At 38.8% G+C, this 19,520-nt stretch overlaps 1 protein-coding gene across 2 annotated transcripts in view; it reads left to right on the top strand.

The window, feature by feature from the left end:
- The window catches only part of LOC124619940 (ATP-binding cassette subfamily G member 4-like), a 481,958-nt gene that overhangs the window by 442,705 nt on the left and 19,733 nt on the right, over nt 1-19,520 (top strand). Inside the window, exons 4-8 of one of the 2 annotated variants that reach the window (XM_047146602.1) lie at nt 6,150-6,295; nt 11,039-11,198; nt 11,876-11,954; nt 14,443-14,568; nt 16,980-17,104. In XM_047146602.1, the coding sequence (XP_047002558.1) occupies nt 6,150-6,295; nt 11,039-11,198; nt 11,876-11,954; nt 14,443-14,568; nt 16,980-17,104 (636 nt within the window). Of the gene's footprint in view, nt 1-6,149; nt 6,296-11,038; nt 11,278-11,875; nt 11,955-14,442; nt 14,569-16,979; nt 17,105-19,520 lie in introns of both variants that reach the window. The other variant, XM_047146601.1, reaches the window with a different exon arrangement.

Below are 19,520 nucleotides of genomic sequence, written 5' to 3' on the forward strand. Positions count from 1 at the left end.
TTGGCATTGAAATGCTCAATATACCAGATTATGTTTTAGCTACCTCATTTTGTAGAAAGCATATGTGCAAAGGTGGGGCAGTTATTTATGTGAAAAACAGCCTGTCCTTTAATACAATAGATGTAGAGAAATATTGTGTAGAGAAAGACTTTGAGGCATGTGTCACAGAAATAGTAGAAGGTAACAAGAAACTGGTAATCGTAGCAGTATACAGGGCTCCATCTGGTAATTTTAAAGTATTCATGAAACAATTAGATTCTGTGCTATTGTATCTCACAAGAAAAAATAGGGACATTGTAGTGACTGGAGATTTTAATATAGATTTCCTAGGAAGCTCATCTTCTAAGACAGAGTTTGCAAATTTAATGCATACCTACAACCTTGTCTCCACTGTCAGTTTTCCCACAAGAACTACTGCCACTTCCAGCACTCTAATAGACAATATCTTTGTAGATATGAGTAAAACTAATCACATCAAAGTTGAAAAAGTCATAAATGGACTCTCTGATCATGATGGGCAAATACTCACAATTGACAACTTTAATACAAATCAGAACAAAACTAGTGCACAGTGGAAAACCATTAGAAACATGAATGAGGAAAATATCCAAAAATTCAAATTATGCATTCAGGAGACTGACTGGAGGTATGTTTATCTTGCAAATGATGTTAATACAAAATATAATTTATTTACTGATGAATTATCAGGTATATTTGAAAATGTCTTTCCAAAAAAGGTCTGTAGACTACAGAACAGGCAATCAAGCAAAAAACCATGGCTCACCAAGGGCATAAAAATATCATGCCAGAGAAAAAGGGAACTGTATATAATATCTAGACAATCCAATAATCCCCTGCAGATGAAATATTATAGGACATACTGCAAAATCTTAACTAAAGTCATTAAAAAATCTAAAAGTATGTGCATGCAATCTGAAATTAACTGTTCAAACAATAAAATCAGAACGATTTGGAATGTAATAAAGAGGGAAACAGGTACTGCACCATCTGACAATGAAAAATCTGCTGTCCTAAAAATTAACGATTTGGAAATAACTGATAGTAAACAGATAGCAGACACATTTAACAACCACTTTCTAAGTGTCACCTCTCAAATAGGTTGCAGTGGTGACCTAAGAGAAGCTTTAGATATTCTGAAACTTAACCTCCCACAATGTTTTAATGATATAAATGTAACACCCATAACTGTTAATGAAATAAAAAAAATAATTCACTCATTGAAAAGTAAAGGATCTTCAGGTATAGATAACATCTCTAATAAACTGTTGAAAGCCTGCAGTAATGATGTAAGTGTAGTACTTGCTCACATTTGCAACATGTCTCTTTATGAGGGAGTTGTTCCAGAGAGAATGAAATATGCCATTGTGAGACCTCTTTTCAAGTCTGGCGATGCTACAGATGTAAAAAATTATCGTCCTGTCTCTCTCTTAACAACATTCTCAAAGGTTCTTGAAAAGGCAGTGTATAACAGGATTGTGGCACATCTTGATAAACTTAATGTTATTAACCACAGACAGTTTGGTTTTCAAAAAGGGGTTTCCACAGAGCGTGCCATATATTCACTCACAAATGATGTCTTGGAGTCTATTAATAGTAAGAAGTCACCAGTTGGTGTCTTCTGTGATATTTCCAAGCCCTTTGATTGTGTAAACCACAAGATACTCTTGGAGAAGGCCTATCATTACGGAATCAAAGGGCCTATAGGTAACTGGCTAAAATCATATCTTCAAGACAGGAAACAAAAGGTGGTTCTACATGGCTGCAACAAAGGATCTCCTAATCTAGTGGATTCTGAATGGGGCAAAATTCAGCATGGAGTTCCCCAGGGATCTGTCCTTGGACCCTTGCTGTTTTTAATATATGTTAATGATTTACCCCTGTCCATTAGTAAAAATTGTGAATTCACAATGTTTGCTGATGATACAAGCATTGTCGTTGATGGTCAGTCTACTGCTGATCTGGAGACTGATGTTAATGATATACTCAGAGAAGTTACAGCTTGGTTTTCAATAAATTCTCTTTCAGTTAATATTAAAAAAACTAATTTTATACAGTTCCACACAAAAAATAAAACTCTAGAAAGTATAGTAATTGCTCATGACAACCAGGAACTGGAACAGGTGCAATCCACTAAATTCCTGGGGGTTCACATTGACAGTAGGCTCAACTGGGAACAGCATGTGTCCCTTACTCTAAAAAGGCTTTCATCAGCAACTTTTGCTCTAAGAATAATTACTCATTTTGGGGACATCAACATTTTAAAATCGTCTTACTTTGGGTACTTTCACTCATTAATGAGTTACGGAATAATATTCTGGGGTAATTCACCAGCCTCAAAAAAAATCTTAACTGCTCAGAAGAGAGCAGTCAGAATCATGTGTGGGGTTCCTCCACGAACCTCATGTAGAAAACTTTTTATACAGTTAGGTATTCTGACCACAACATGTCAGTACATATACTCTCTGATGAATGTAGTTAATAAAGACTATGCTCAGTATGAAACAAATTGTTCATACCATAACTACAATACTAGAGGTAAAGATGATCTACATGTTGAACTAAAAAATTTAACACTTGTACAGAAGGGAGTAAAGTATGCGGCTATAAAGACTTTTAATGCATTGCCTAATTATATTAAATGTACAATAGAAAATGAAACGCTGTTCAAAGGTATGTTAAAAAAATACCTGCTCGACCATCCACTGTACTCGTTAGATGAATTCTTTTCCAGAAGTAATACCCTCCCTTAATAATAGATGTATTTAGTCTCTTAGTTATTAGATGGATGATACAATATTATGTTAATGTTATAGTGTTAATGTTATAGTTATAATGTTATATTGAGAATTGCTATACTAGTTTAATGACAGCTTGTAATATCTATATCATTGAATTATATTACTATTCTGTAGCATTAATTGTATTTGTACAATTGTATTGACACGTTCCACATCCAGGCGAATCACTCGCATGTACGGATCTATGGAATATGCATATCAAATAAAAAAAAATAAATGTTACTGCGCATTTTGTATGTACAAATGGTGTACTACATTTACATTTTCTCTCTTCCACCACTCACTAGCATTGGATGCCTGCTGCTCTACAAGTGAAATGGTGGATATGATATTCTGCTATAGTTTAGCAGATGGACGTAGCCTGCGAGCCCGAGCCCTTTACGCCGAAAAATATCCACAGAGTGCCCTCATTTCTAGAGTCTGAGGGTCACAGGTACCCTCGCACATCGGAAGACAGACAGTGGAAGGCCCTGCACATTCCGCACGCCTGACATGGAGGAGCATGTGCTACGTTCAGTGGAAGAAACTCCGGGACCAGTGTGCGACGATTAGCAGCAGCAGAAGGCGTCTCTCACTCTCTTACCTAGGGTGTGCTTCATGAACAATTGCTGTACCCATACATCTACAGCTCATTCAGCCCCTAAGGCCATCGTGGCAGACGGCGGTTCTGTCAATGGCTATTACAAAATTGCGCTGCAGATCCACTGTTCACACCCAAGTTTTGATTTACCGATGAGGCAAGATTCACAAGAGATGGTGTTGTTAATTTCCATAACAAGCATGTACAGACAGACAAAAATCCTCAAGTAATTCAGAAGAGAGGGCATCAACAACAATTCTCAAATAACGTATGGCAGGCGTACTTGGCGATAGGTTAATGGGGCCGTACGTGCTACCACAAAGGATAACTGTGGCGCATTATCTGGACTTTCTCATTAATGTATTGCCTACCTTGCTAGTGGCTGTGCCACTGCAACAACGAATACAAATTTGGTTCATGCATGATGGCGCACCAACACACTCTTGTCACAATGTGCGCAAACATCTAAAGCAGACATTTCAGGTCCGCTGGATTGTTCAGGTGGTGAAGGGAGGGGAGGGGGAGGGGCATACATTGGCCTGTTTGTTCCCAAGACCTCAATACCCTAGACTTTTGGTTATGGGAACAGTTGAAGGAATTGGTCTACGCCACGTCAATCAACGATGTGCGAACACTACAGAATTGAATCTTCAATGTGTGCCGCCAGGTACAACAGCTACCAGATATTATTCAAAGAGTGCATTATTCCTTACGCAGGAGGGCAGAGGGGTGTGTTGTCATGAATGGACGCCACGTTGAACACCTGTAAAAACATTTTTATCGCAGAAAGTATGCAATTCCGAACCCATGTTTATTGGACGTATTTTTCTCGTTTCAAAAAAGTGGCTCTGAGCACTATGGGACTTAACATCTATGGTCATCAGTCCCCTAGAACTTAGAACTACTTAAACCTAACTAACCTAAGGACATCACACAACACCCAGCCATCACGAGGCAGAGAAAATCCCTGACCCCGCCGGGAATCGAACCCGGGCGTGGGAAGTGAGAACGCTACCGCACGACCACGAGATGCGTGCTTTCTCGTTTCAATGAGGAATGAGTCTTAAAGTATTCGTCACTTATTTTTAACACCCTGTATATGTTACATTTAGTTAAGCAATCAGCTCACTGTTCTGATATATGGTGACCATTGTTTATTTGAAGTAATAGGCCCTGCACTCAGGTTCACATATATAATACAAACATCAAAAAAGGTTTTGCATCACCTCGGTTCCGACAGTTCCGGAACCTGTACAGAAAATTGCGATAGAAATCAACATAAACATCATTTCGGCCCTTTTTATTGCTCATGAAAACCACACATTGCATGTTGTACCACGATACAGCGAGACCTTCAGAGGTGGTGGACCAGATTGCTGTAAACACCGGTATCTCTAATACCCAGTAGCACGTCCTCTTGCATTGATGCATGCCTGTATTCGCTGTGGCATACTATCCACGAGTTCATCAAGACACTGTTGGTCCAGATTGTCCCTTTCCTCAACGGCGATTCGGTGTAGATCACTCAGAGTGGTTGGTGGGTCACGTATTCCATAAACAGCCCTTTTCAATCTATCCCAGGCATGTTCGAAAGGGTTCATGCCTGGACAACATGCTGGCCACTCTAGTCAAGCGATGTCGTTATCCTGAAAGAAGTCATTCACAAGATGTGCATGATGGGGGCGCGAATTTTCGTCCATGAAGACGAATACCTAGACACAATGCTGCACTATCGGCCGGGTAATGGTATTCACGTATTGTACAGCCGTTACGGGGCCTTCCATGACCACCAACGGCGTATGCCGGCCCCACATAATGCTACCCCAAAAATGCAGGGAACCCCCACCTTGCTGCACTCGCTGGACAGTGTGTCTAAGGCATTCAGCCTGACCGGGTTGCCTCCAAACAAGTCTCCGACAATTGTTGAAGGCATATGCGACATTCATCGGTGAAGAGTATGTGATGAATGACTCGGAGTTAGTCCTCGAAGTGGCCAGCCAGTAGCCGGGATTTATGTCAAACAGTGTACCTGTAAAGATGAAAGAAAATATATTAATTCCCAAGTATAGTTGCCTGTTTCTATGGTGCTTCATTCTTCCATGTTTATCACTGAAATGTAATGTTTCATGTATGTGTACAGTATTTAGCTTCTTTGTTTCATCATCTATGTAAAAGTTTGGAAATTTGTGGTAAGGTCTTATGTGACCAAACTGCTGAGGTCATCGGTACCTAAGCTTACGCACTACTTAATCTAACTTAAACTAACTTACGCTAAGGACAATACACACACACACCCATGCCCGAGGGAGGACTCAAACATCTGACACGGGAAGCCGCGTGGGCCATGACGAGGCACCTCAGACCTTGCGACTACCCCGCGTGGCCATCATCTTTGTCTTCTTTTTAATGATAATAATAATAATAATAATAACAGTAACAGTAATAATAATACTAACACTAATAATAATACTAACACTAATAATAATACTAACTCTAATAATAACAATTACTACTACTAGTAGTCGTAGTATTACTGCTACTGTTACTACTAAAATTTTATAACAAGCAAGACAGTGTTTCTTGTAGATCCTGCAGCTAAGTCAGTAACAACACATACAGCTGTTAATCATATATGCTTACAATAAACTAATTTTGTTTGTCATTAACTTAATTTAATTTTATCACATTAAATGGGTGAGTTTCCTGATGCTCACCAACAACTAAACAAGTTCTTCTCTTCATTTAATTAGGTTGAGGAGATCCTTGATATGCTTCGTCTCAGTGGGGCAAAGGCTACACGGACACTACGACTGTCTGGTGGGGAGAGGAAGAGACTGTCAATAGCACTGGAACTCATTAACAACCCACCAGTTATATTCCTGGATGAACCTACAACGTATGTACTGTTGATTTAAATGTGTTTGAAACCTCTATGTAGTACATTATTGATTCGATTTGCAACATTGTGTATTCAAGTGCAGCAACAAAACATTATTTTATGTTGAGGTTCCAGTCGTACTTGATGATTCTCATTACAGTTGGATACTAATTTTCAGCACTTTGGCGTGTAATAAGGAGAACTAAAAACAGAGCATGTGACAAAAAATAATAATGGAAAATGATTGCAGAGAAAATAGTGCATTTCCTCCTGAAATCCAAACATAAATTTTGTTCAATATTCACATACTTTTATTTAGTAACTACATGTACAAACAAAGAAAGAATAATCTTTTTCTTGTGTAAAATATATTTTAAAATTACTTATTTCTAAGATTTCTTCAATTGAATATAATTCACTGGACTTGAATCAAGTTTCTAATACTTTCTTACAAAGGGTCAAGCAAATGAAAACCGAATGCTCACCACAATGGGACCATGGAATGATTCCATTCAAAGGTAATCACCACACATGTTAAGGTATTTATCCCACTGGGAGATGAGACAATCAGCTCCTGTTCCATAAAACATGGTCAGCCGCTGCCAGATCTATAACCAGCTCCACTCTTGCAGTTCCTCATCTGACACCCACGAACGTCTTTCTTTGGGTCACCAAAGATGTGAAACTCACACAGTGAAAGACACAGGCTGTATAGAGGATGTTGCAGTGTTTTCCAACCAAATCACTGAAGTGTAGCCTTCATCTGATTCGTGGTGTGGGGTGTGAGCATTATCATGCAACACAACAATTCCACCTGGCAGCCTTACTGGACATTTTGACTTTATGGTGTGTCGCAGTTTCTGCAAAGTGTCTTCATAGAATAGTATACTGATTGTGGTTCCACACTTAAGGAACTTGAGGAGGAGAGAGCCCATCAGCCTCTCCAGTTGAAGAAGGAAGCAAGTCATTATGACCTTACCAGGGTCTCACACCATTGCAATCAACTACCTACACCATAGGGAATGGCAATATCCACACAGTACCAGTGGCAAGCGATTCTGAGCCACTCTCTTGTCAATACTTCATGTGCTTCCAACAGTACTCACAATAACATTTCATTGTCCTGTTATCTGACTGGTATCTATTTCCATTCGAGAATTTACCGAAGACTCCCTTTGAATTTCTGAACATCACCATTTCTTCGGGAATTCATCATGAAACTCTTTCAAATTTACACCAGAATTTCAAATGCCATTCAGCCTGCAAACTACAGCCCCTTCTAAATGTCTCACAAAAAAAAGTGTTCCTATGCCAACCAAGAGACCAGGAACATGCCCATAAATTCCTGTATGAACAACTTCTGTCCACATTAGTTGGCAGATAGAAATAATTAAACTTGTGACATCTAATGAAGCCACTGAGCTAACAGAGAAGTGTTCTGCTACACTCTGAGGCAACTTTAAAACTTCTTGTAAATATCAAGCAATGTCCCATCACCGAAATTATTATGTGCCATCTGCTCCTGCTGAAATAAATCAGACAGTTTTTACTCAGCAGTCAGCATACAATTTGTATCTGCTACATCATTACTAAAATTTGTACACTGATCTCACATGATAGTATCACTTATACTAGTCAGTTTCTTACACAGTCCACCGAGCGAGGTGGCGCAGTGGTTAGCACACTGGGCTCGCATTCGGGACGATGACGGTTCAATCCCACATCCGGCCATCGTGATTTAGGTTTTCCGTGATTTCCCTACATCACTTCATGCAAATGCCAGGATGGTTCCTTTGAAAGGGCATGGCCTATTTCCTTCCCCATCCTTCCCTAATCCGAGCTTGTGCTCCGTCTCTAATGACCTCGTTGTCGACGGGACGTTAAACACTAATTTCCTCCTCCTCCTCTTACACAGTCTGTCCATGTACTGCTTGCATTAGCTCTAATTGCTCAATGAAATTGCAACAGATATTTTCATTGGGTTCCAACCTTTTTGCAATTTGTAGCTGACTCTTTTGTGCATGTTTCACAGCTTTTGTGATCACTACCAACTTCTGAATCTAGCTTTGAAACAATGGCTTGCTACTGTACACTTAACTGGACAAAGTAGGTTTCAATGGCTTGTTTTACTTATGATTTCAACTCTGAAATTTTCATTTGCACATAGGTTTGCACGTTATCAATCTTTTCATTTTTAATCTCTGTTTTCACACTGCAATTTGTCATATAAATCTCAGTTTTTATACTGGAATTTACCTTAGCAATATTGGCATTTATCTTGACATTATCCTTTTGCAGTTCAGTTTTTAGATTACTTAATATCTCAGTTAATGACAACATTAAAACATTTTTGTTCATCAGGTCTGACATTACGTGAGTGTCATCAGTACAACTAGGTACAGAATTGTTAAGCTCAGGCACAATTTGTTCCATTTTAACTTGAGCTACTGAAAAAAAGACTTGGAGATTCTGTGACAGTTTCATTTCCATATTGTACACAAGCAGAGTATATATCAGGATTCAAATCTTCAGTAGTGCTAATTTTGCTTGTAATTCTATCAATATCAGTGATACCTTCTATGTAGGGTCTACTGGGTCCCTATTACTATCATCCATTCTGTTCTGTTGTGTTCTGTCAAGTGTGTCCAGCAGTTGGAAAAGTATTTGAGCACTTACCTTGTGATTCCTTCTTCACTTCAAAGCTTGCAGAAGCAGAGTCAGTCTTCACTTCTAGGGTGGGTTGTCATACCACTGCGTGTTCCCAGAACTGCAACTCGCTGCATCCACCATGTCTCTAGCAGGCCCTTGGCTTCAGCTGGATGTCTCCTCCACAAGTTTACCAAATGGGAATCTTATCTGCCATCAACCAGAGTTGTGAACAGTCTGCCAGAGCTCTCTCTTTCTGACTTTAAAAAGGATGAGCCAAAAATCTAACTATTCCATCTCAGGGTTGCTTTTAAAACCCTTCTGCTTGTAGAATTCTCTATGGACTAATTACCCTCATTGATTACATAGCAACATGATGTGTCATGATGTGTCAATTTGTGATGTTATTCTGTACTTCTCACTAATTATTAGGAAATTCTTAGTGCATACAGCAAGAATTACACTGATCAGAAACCTCTCACACTATCTAGCCATTCATAATTACTACAGCAGTTTAATTGAATAGGATGAATATGCATCATGTACATCAGAACAAACTGCCTGAAACTGTAAGTGGAGGAATACCAGGGGCGTGGATAGAGACCTAACTTTTTGGTTCTGGGTACTCGCAGTCCATCTATATGTACTTGACCTGTTAAAGCTTACCAGCCTGGGTTGCTTCTTATGTAGTGCTCTGTCTGGTGTGGTGTGATTAGTGTTTTCAATATCAGAACACAACTAAGGAAGATGTTCATACACCATAAATAAATAACACGCTGCTCTGGTAAAAAACACTACCATTGAGGCTCTACATCACCCAATAGTTTGATGTACATTAGTAACAAGAAAAATGCTGAGATACAATTTCCACACACCAGAATTCGTGGAGTCTCTACAGTAGACACTTATTCTTACTGATCATAAAACTGTTAAATTTAACTTACTAGCAACTCAGAAATGCTTCTGCCATACAGCACCTGGAAAAACAAAACACGAAGACAGTTCTGAACATACTTGTCTACAAGATACATGATATTCTACAAGATAATAAAATTGCTGACCTACATAGCTGCAACCAGAAGCTCATCAGCAATGATTTAATACAAAATGGAAAAGTTCACAACAAGATGATAAGCGCCATTTGACTTCACCAACAGAAAGTTGATAGATGACATAAAGACATGGCACATGCTTTGTTCATTTCTGCTACCAATGTCTAAGTCTGTATGTATTGTCACCATCAAAACTGTAACTTCGCTACACCAAGTAAAGTCAATGTGTATGTGATTGTTCATATTCTAACTTTGTTCACATAAAATGAACAGTTACAAAGCTTATTGCATAATTGGAGCAGACTCAGCCAAGAATTGACACCTTCTGCCTCAAATAATTGTCTGTGACTCCAATTTACAGCTTTTCTGCCAATTGTGATGTCAGACACATCACTTTTTCTAACATTTAAACTTTTCATGTTATTACATCTATGCTGGTTTCTCCAGTGGCAAATCTTTGATAGCACTGCTTGAAATAATTTGACAACAACACTAACTCATTAAAAATGTAATTTCCTGGATGGACTACATTTCTTTTCCCTGGTTTCAGTGCTTGAGATGACACCACACTCTTGTTGCTAAGGGATGTCTGTCTCCACAAACTGCTCATTAGTTTTAGTTTTTTCCCTTCGTATCTTCACACCAAGACTCCAGAAACCTTCTGACAATCCGTTCTAGATGCTTGACAGGTGCCTTACATTTTACCAGGTCCTCAGCAGCCCATCCTACAACAATGGTTGGGCTCAGTCTCCGTGCTCACCAGTGAATTCTTATGCTAATGCTCAATTAATATTTAAATATCTGCCAATCCAAAGATCAAATTACAAAGTGTTTTGGACCAATCATTCTCAAATTTAAGAAAGAACACATTAAAGATAATTTTCATTATTTTTCCTTCTCTTAATCTAATGACTTTATTCTGTAACTTAAGTAGTGGATGAGTGTGATCAGTGAGGTAGCAAATCACTGCCACATCTCAAGATGAATGGTTGCTTTTCTCTTTCTTTAATTATTTCAATCTTAGAATTTCTGTTACTGAAATGTTTTCTTCTGGATGTTTCAGAGGACTTGATGACTTGTCCAGCTCTCAGTGCATTCTTCTTCTAAAGATGCTTGCCCAGGGAGGACGTACTGTGATCTGCTCAGTGCACACACCAAGTGCACGTCTTTTTGAACTTTTTGATCATGTGTATGTAGTAGCACAAGGCCAGTGTGTTTACCAGGGAGCTGGATTTGACATTGTTCCATTTATGGCATCAGTTGGACTTAACTGCCCGATACATTATAATCCATCAGATTTTGGTAAGTATTATTTGGCAAAACCTTGTGATGAAATCAAATTATTATTTCACACAAAATCTCTTTAGTAGTGTAATGGCAAGACAGTCAAAGTTCAAAGCCTAATACATAATCTGAAAGTCTCTAAAAATGTGTTGAATGGTTTGTTCTTGGGCCCTACAATCGCAGGCTGGAGAGCTCCTGAGACCCCACTTTTACATGACTGCATTTCACCTCGTGTGACCAGTTATTCTGTTCCACTCACTTTTCTTCAGATCAAATCCTGATAGGTGGGCTGATGGAACACCTTGGCGTTTTATTTTTGCAGCATTCCATCTCTTGCCCCACTCTTCATTAATGAAACTTCCTGGCAGATTAAAACTGTGTGCCCGACCGAGACTCGAACTCAGGACCAATGCCTTTCGCGGGCAAGTGCTCTACCATCTGAGCTACCGAAGCACGACTCACACCCGGTACTCACAGCTTTACTTCTGCCAGTATCTCATCTCCTACCTTCCAAACTTTACAGAAGCTCTCCTGCTCAGTGCACACACCAAGTGCACGTCTTTTTGAACTTTTTGATCATGTGTATGTAGTAGCACAAGGCCAGTGTGTTTACCAGGGAGCTGGATTTGACATTGTTCCATTTATGGCATCAGTTGGACTTAACTGCCCGAAACATTATAATCCATCAGATTTTGGTAAGCTGCTCCTGCTCCTGCGAGAGCTTCTGTAAAGTTTGGAAGGTAGGAGACGAGATACTGGCAGAAGTAAAGCTGTGAGTACCGGGCGTGATTCGTGCTTCGGTAGCTCAGATGGTAGAGCACTTTCCCGCGAAAGGCAAAGGTCCCGAGTTCGAGTCTCAGTCGGGCACACAGTTTTAATCTGCCAGGAAGTTTCATATCAGCGCACACTCCGCTGCAGAGTGAAAATCTCATTCTCTTCATTAATGTCAGACTTCTTGCTTTTTCTTCCATTGTGACATACAGGAGTCTATGATATCAAGTGGTCTGGACCGTATGAATTGGAAGGTCTTGGGTAGTTGGGGTGACATAGCTTCCTCCATTCTTGATTGGTCACTTCTTCGCATTACAATTCAGATTTGGGAATCTACTGATGGCGTGCAGCCAGTATGTATTTTAGTGTAACTGTTGTCGTTCTCATTGATCCATTGAAATGGGGCACTATGGTCTCAAAGTCAACTGTTCAGAAACCAGTGTTTATAGAAGTAACAACCATCTCCTCCATTGCCCCTTGTCTCATCCATTTGTAACCTATAATCTTTTGAAGTCTATTGGTGAAGTCCTAAATCACCATGTGGACCAATGTTCCAAAAATTGTGGAACAACAGTTTACTGCCAGACATGAGCTTCAATTTCATTTGAGTTTATTGTTCCTGCTGCTGCTGTTGCTACTGCTTCTGTTGCTGCTGCTGCCCATTTACACCTTAGGAGCTCTTGGGACAATTTTGTAAAGTGCTCAAATCAAACATGGAGTTCTGTGAGTAACAGTTACATCCTTGGACTTTTTTCGTAATATAAATTTTCCTGCAAATGTAATCGTCTTCGTTTATAACATAGCAAGAACAACAGAATATTGGAAATTAATTACAGTTATAGACTGATCTTGTGGAGTAGATTTCTGCATCACTGGCTACTGTCGCAGAGGCTCTGGACTGAATTCTTAGTGATGACTTCAGGTTCCTCTGTGGGTATAATGTTCTGTAAATGGTTCTACAGCACTCGTGCTGCTAAAGTAGAGTCAAAAGATATTTATTAATTAAGTAAAACTGTCATCAACCCAAAGGTTGGTTTGAACAATGCAGTGTTTTAATAGGCCTTGCCTTCCTTTGATTTTTTAACTGGCTTATCCAGCCAGTCAGTTATATCTACTGTTTAAATTGGATTCAAAATTATTGTGTGACTTAGCATTTCCCACATATACAAATCATTGCACGAGATAAAAAAGTGATAAGAGAAAAAAATTCTAAGGAGAAACCTTTCACCAGTGAACCACATGATATTTATAAGGAGTGATCAAAAAGTTTCCATTTGAAGTCTGTACAATCCAAAATTGGTATACCAGTCAGGCAAAATCACTGTCATCATTGAGGTAATAATACCACTGATGCAACAGGTTGAAGATAAATGATTGATAAAACACTATGTCTTACTGCATGAAGCAGTCTGTAAAAGCCTGCTGCACATTCTTGTCTGACAGGAATTGTTGATCCTTCAAGACCCTTTTTTAAGGGACTGAAGGCATAATAATTCCATGGGGAGAGATGAAGACTATAGGGTAGCTGCTGATGTCCCCATTTGAATTGGCATAACTTGTGTATTATGATATTTACAATATGAGGACATGTGTTATCACGAAGTACCAGCACCCCTTGTTGTAGTTTTCCTAAACACTTTGACATAATTACACACTGTAATTTCTCCAGCATTACACAGCATCATTTTCCAATGGATGTCTACTGGTATTCATACTTCTGTACTAAAAAGAAGTTGGTCCCGCATTTGGCATAACACCATCATAGTTCACATTTCTGCATTTATCGTACACACACGTTGGAAAGGCATGAAAGCCACACTAATCCCTTGCCTATATGTTGTTTCTTATATGTCCACACTGGAGTCATTCTCCTTTGCATATATGCTGCAGCAATGGCCTTACATGGAAAATTTTTGATCGCCCCTTATATTTATAATAGCTAATTGACAACACATTTCTGTCAGCTGTTTTTCTTGACAAGCTGTGCCTTATCTCAGGTTGCATCCCTGAAGGTTCTTCTCTTCATGGTGGGCTCTACAGAACATGATGTTCGTAAGAACAAATCATTTAAATAAGTTCCTTGTCTCCATATACTGTAAGCTATCTATGTAACTAGATGTAATTTCCAAATATTATTTTTCACATTATGTGAACAACTTGCCTGCATAAAAGAGTATGGCTTTCTAAACAGTTAAGATACTTTTTTTATGAGAAATACTGCTTTTCAATGCAACAACATTTTAAATATAATAATGATGCTACTACAATTATTGATTTGTATTAAATCCTACTTTATTCAATAATCATTGTTCTGTCATAATTTATTTTTAAGCAGCTCCATTTTCTATAAGATTAACAAGTTACCTGTGTTGTAAAAAAAATTAACAAGCATTGAATCACTTTTCTTTCCAGTTATTGAGGTATCAAGTGGAGAATATGGAGAACAACATATTGATAAAATGGTAGCTGCTATTGACAATGGCCGTTGTTATAAATGGAAAAAATTAGAAAATGGGACCCAGACTGTAAACAACAATGGTAAGGAAATACTTCGCTACAGTGTCCCATTGTGACATTGCATAATGCATGAGTATATTATGCTGAAAAATTTGTGACTGTTAGTAATAAAGCAAGTTTTTTCCCCTCGTAAATCCAGTTATTGCCCTAATCTGGCATTCCATTTAGTTATAAATTAGCACACTTTGACTGCAGCCACCAATTCCATACTCTTACATACAGCCTAGCCACACAAGACCATTGCATCTGTAGTGATGAGCATTCCCACTGAAAATATATCACAGGTCTCACTGAGACCTCCACACAATAATTACCCTCCCTATCTCGTACAGAAACAGATCTCCCATGCCTTATCTTTCCAATCATCCCCCTCAGCTCCCACAGTCCCGTCATCTGGCAACTGAGGAACATTCCCATCACGACTCAGTATCACCTGGGACCAGAGCAACTGAATCACACTCTCCACCAGGGATTTGACTACCTCTCATCATGCCATGAAATGAGGAATGTCCTACCCACTATTCTCCCTGCCCTTCCCACAGTGGTGTTCCATCACCCACCAACCCTACACAATATCCTCATCCATCCCTACACAATCTCTGCTTCCAATCCCTCGTCTCATGGCTCGTATCTTTGTAATAGATCTAGATTCAAGACCTGTATCATGCATCCTCCCACCACAATGTACTCCAGTCCAGTCACAAGCATCACTCCATCAGAGGCAGGGCTACCTGTGAAACCAGTGATGTGATCTACATGCTAAGCTGCATCTGTTGTACTGCATTCTATGTGGCCATGACGGCCAACAAGCTGTCTGTTGACATGAATGGCCACTGACAAACTGTGGTCAAGAAATAAGGATGCTGCCAATCACAATGTTCTTCATTTTAATGGCTGCTTCAGAGCCTGTGTTACTGGATCCTTCCCACAAACACCAGCATTTCTCAATTGTGCAAGTAGTAACTCTCCCAGCAGTATAACCTAGGTTCCCATAGCCCTCCTCGTGTCCTCATCCTTTGTTATTGTCCTACACACACCTATCCCTTTCCCTGTTTCCACTCTTGCACTACACAGCCCTCTTTTCGACCAATGCACCAACAGTATTTTTACTTCTCACCTTTTCTATTGTCCTCCCCTCCCCCCCCCCCCTCCCACTTCCCCTCTGAGTAACCAGCCAATTACACCTAGGTGCCCTACCCTCTCTCCACCTTGTCCTTGTATGTTCGCACAAGCAGCACTTTACCATCCGCCACCCCTACCCTGCTATCCATATCCCTCCCCACCCCAGCGTTCTCCTTACCCCCACCAAATAATAGATTGCTTCTCCCATCAGGCACTGCTGCTTGCAGTCTGGTATTGGCAGCCAGAGACTGATCATATCTCTCTCTCTCTCTCTCTCTCTCTCTCTCTCTCTCTCTCTCTCTCTCTCTGTGTGTGTGTGTGTGTGTGTGTGTGTGTGTGTGTGTTATTTTTTTTTTTGTCTAATTCCGATGAAGGCCTTTGTGGCTGAAAGCTTACTTCTTTTACACAGTTTCTCTGCTGTATAGTGAATGGTAATCCATCCTTTTTATAATATTGTCATTTTTACATCCTGGATTTTCCATTGGCAGAGTGTGTTAATAATATAACCATAATATTGACCGTGGCTTTAAAAAATGTATTACTCTTCAATCTGTTAAGTCATTCAGCATTACTCCTTATCTTTGACCATAATATGTGCTATTGAGAATCAAGTACTTTAGTTTTTAATATTTAACAAGAGGGCAGATAAACATTAACACAAAATAATAAATCTCCTTGGATGGATTGTATTATGGGAAAGAAGTATTTCATCGTATTTCATTGTTTTACACAATGTTTATTCAAAATTTGTCACACAATAAACCACTTTACAGGTGAGAAACTGATTAGCAATTTAATTGGCACAGAGTGGAAGAAGGCTGCCAAATATATAATGAAAATTTATTTTGAAAATTCCAAAAACCAAAGAAACCATGTAGCATCAGACTAATAACAGCATGCAAAAAAGGATTATTCTGAAGCTTCATCCATGAAATGACCAGTAAATAAATAATAATATACATTGTTGAAACAATTTGCGTTAATTCATTTAGATTGTAGAGCTAAATTTCTTCAAGGCAAAGTAAAATTTTGATACTTCATACCACTCATTTTGCATTAATCACAATTCATTCAGACAACTGTTTAAACTTAAACTTCCATTCTTTTGTTGTAATCAGGCACATTCATATAGAAATTTCAATTTCTGGATCACCTACATCATAGAATTCAATGCTCTCACATGGGTTTCATCCTGTTCGTGATCTGGAAGGAATGAAGTGAAAATCAGTCTCATTCTTTACAAGCTGTTGCTCAGAAATGAAGATGACTGGGATATTGTGAAAATGTCAACAATACAACTTATTTTGCAGATACAGAACATTCATCTACAACACCTCTGCAAACTTCAAAGAATCAGTACAGTTTTGCAAGTTCCGGTTGGGCACAGTTTCGCATCTTAACATACAGGATGTTGCTGCAGACATGGAGAAATTCTGTAAGTAAATCACTTGGACTGTTTTTGGTTTTTGCAGTTTGCACTGCTCTACAAAATATCAATAATTTAAAATGAAATGTTATCTCATTTTTAACAATGTAAGAAGATATAGACTGCTACTTACCATAAAGAAGATGCAAGTTGCAGACAGGCATGATTATAATACACTTACACAAAGCTTTTGGCCACTGCCTTCATCAGCAGAAGAGAAACAGAGAGACACACATTATTCATACATATAAGCAAGCACACCTCACGCACATGTGACTGCCAGCTCCTACACCTCAGGCCCAAATGCAGCTATCATGTACAATGACAACAGCAATCTGGAGGGGATGGGGAAGGGGAAGTAGGACAACAGAGGAACGCTGTCTGGTGCAGTACGCAGGTATTTGAAAGCCAACACATCCAGAATCAGGAGGTTGTGGGGCAGGGACTTGGGGGGAAAAAGGGAGAGAAAAGGAGAGGACTGGGAAAAGATTGGCAGGTGTGCTGGCAGAGGGGCCAAACAAAGATACTGGGAGACAAGAATGGGGAGGAGATGATAGGACAGAGGCTATGGAAACTGTTGGGTGGAGGGTGTGAGGACAGTATGTTACCATAGATTGAGGCCACGATAATTATGGAAGCGGAGAATGTGTTGTAAGGATAACTCCCATATGCACAGTTCATTTTTAAATATACAGCACTGAAAGAGTTGTAGAACAACAATTTTTTAATAACATTTTGTGTATCATGTAATAAATCTACAGAACTTGGGTAGGCCTATACAGTTTTGGTTTCTGAAACTTCATTTGCAAGTACTGTCCAGATACAATTGTTAGAAAGTATGTGCTTTTGCAGATAACAAGATTAATGGAACAATATTAAATATAGCATTAATTTAGGCAGTCTTCAATTTTGTCTCAGTTCCAGCTAGTGCTTTACAATCTATTCCAAATCTTTCAACCAGACAGTGCATTAGCAGCTCCTCAGTTAGTCTCATGAGGCTGAATACACACTGTTCACTGCAAAAATATTTCAATGGAAATAATTTGACATCTTCACCTTAGTTAAAAGCAATACTAACCACTAGACCAGTAAAGCAACTTCTTTAATAATAATTATAAAATAATAATAATAATAATAACAACAAGTTATACGAGTGATCAATACAAATTAGGAGGTTGGGAATAATAAAACTTTTGTCCTGCTCAGCACATTCAGTCTGAATTTAACAATGCAAAAAAGGTCATAGCATTAGAAACAAAAACAGAAGATGGATGACAGACATAAAAAATCAAAAGAACGTGATGAATGACAAGATGTATTCAAAGATAACATTGCAAGAAAAGTGCCAGTTAAGAAAACAGATAATTGAATTGCCGTGAAGGCAAAATGCTCATATCAGGTTGTCAGGTACAAAGTAATTCAACCACTAATACATGAAAATCACCAAGTCACATCCAGTCCAATACTGTGTCAATTATTGCCACTGCTTGACACCATGAGCAATAACTTACCTTGAAACAATGTCTTGCTGATTCCGCACTGTAAAAACAAGTCATGGAAATGGTCAGATGAAATATGCCAATTTCTACAGTAACAAAACTTTTAGGAGGATTGTTCCCAACAAAACAATTTCAGATCTTTGCTGTTACTGTTCTCAGCATGTAGGGTATAAATAAACTGGACTATAAAATGTCACTATATAAAGCCAGTATGTTTTTTACACCCCTAAGTAGTATGTTATACCACTGCTGTTCTCAATAGACTTGGCATCGTGTCTATAATTGTTAAGTCTAGTTAAACATGTGTGTTTTCACCACTCTTGAATATTTGGACTTTGGCCACAGTATGTCCTTTTTGATGGTCTGTTCCATGCAAACATTCAAAAAGGGCTTCATAGCTAAAGCTGTGGCAATGAAAACAAAATGAAGGTATATTTTTATCCATCCAGTGGCACCCAGTGTGGTAAAATATTATCATTCAGACAATTTGCGGTGGCTGTGGACTTTTTTGCTTAGGAATAACATGAATGTGGCTTGATCCATTATTTAGGGAAAGACACATTCCATCAGTAGAATATAATCTGACATTTTTGGCTAGAATCATCTTCAGCCTAATAATTAGTTAACATCAGGCATGTAGGTTTAACTGAGGGGTATTTGGTGACACTATATACTTGACTTTTGTACTTAGTTACTTATTGTTGTTTCCTGACTATTGCTTTTGTACCATCTTTTAGCAGCCTTCCTCACTGTTTCCAGATGTAATGTATTCAAGAGTAGAATCACAAATTTGTATTTGTAAAAATGAAGTCCTAATGTCCATTTGGTTTTCAGAAAGACTTTTCAACAGAAAATGCTATATATGCTTTCACTGATCAAGTATTAAATGCTCTGAATAACTGAACATCACTCATTTGAATATTTTG

Source organism: Schistocerca americana, chromosome 6 (genome assembly GCF_021461395.2).
Source record: "Schistocerca americana isolate TAMUIC-IGC-003095 chromosome 6, iqSchAmer2.1, whole genome shotgun sequence".
In the NCBI taxonomy this organism is placed as follows: domain Eukaryota; kingdom Metazoa; phylum Arthropoda; class Insecta; order Orthoptera; family Acrididae; genus Schistocerca; species Schistocerca americana.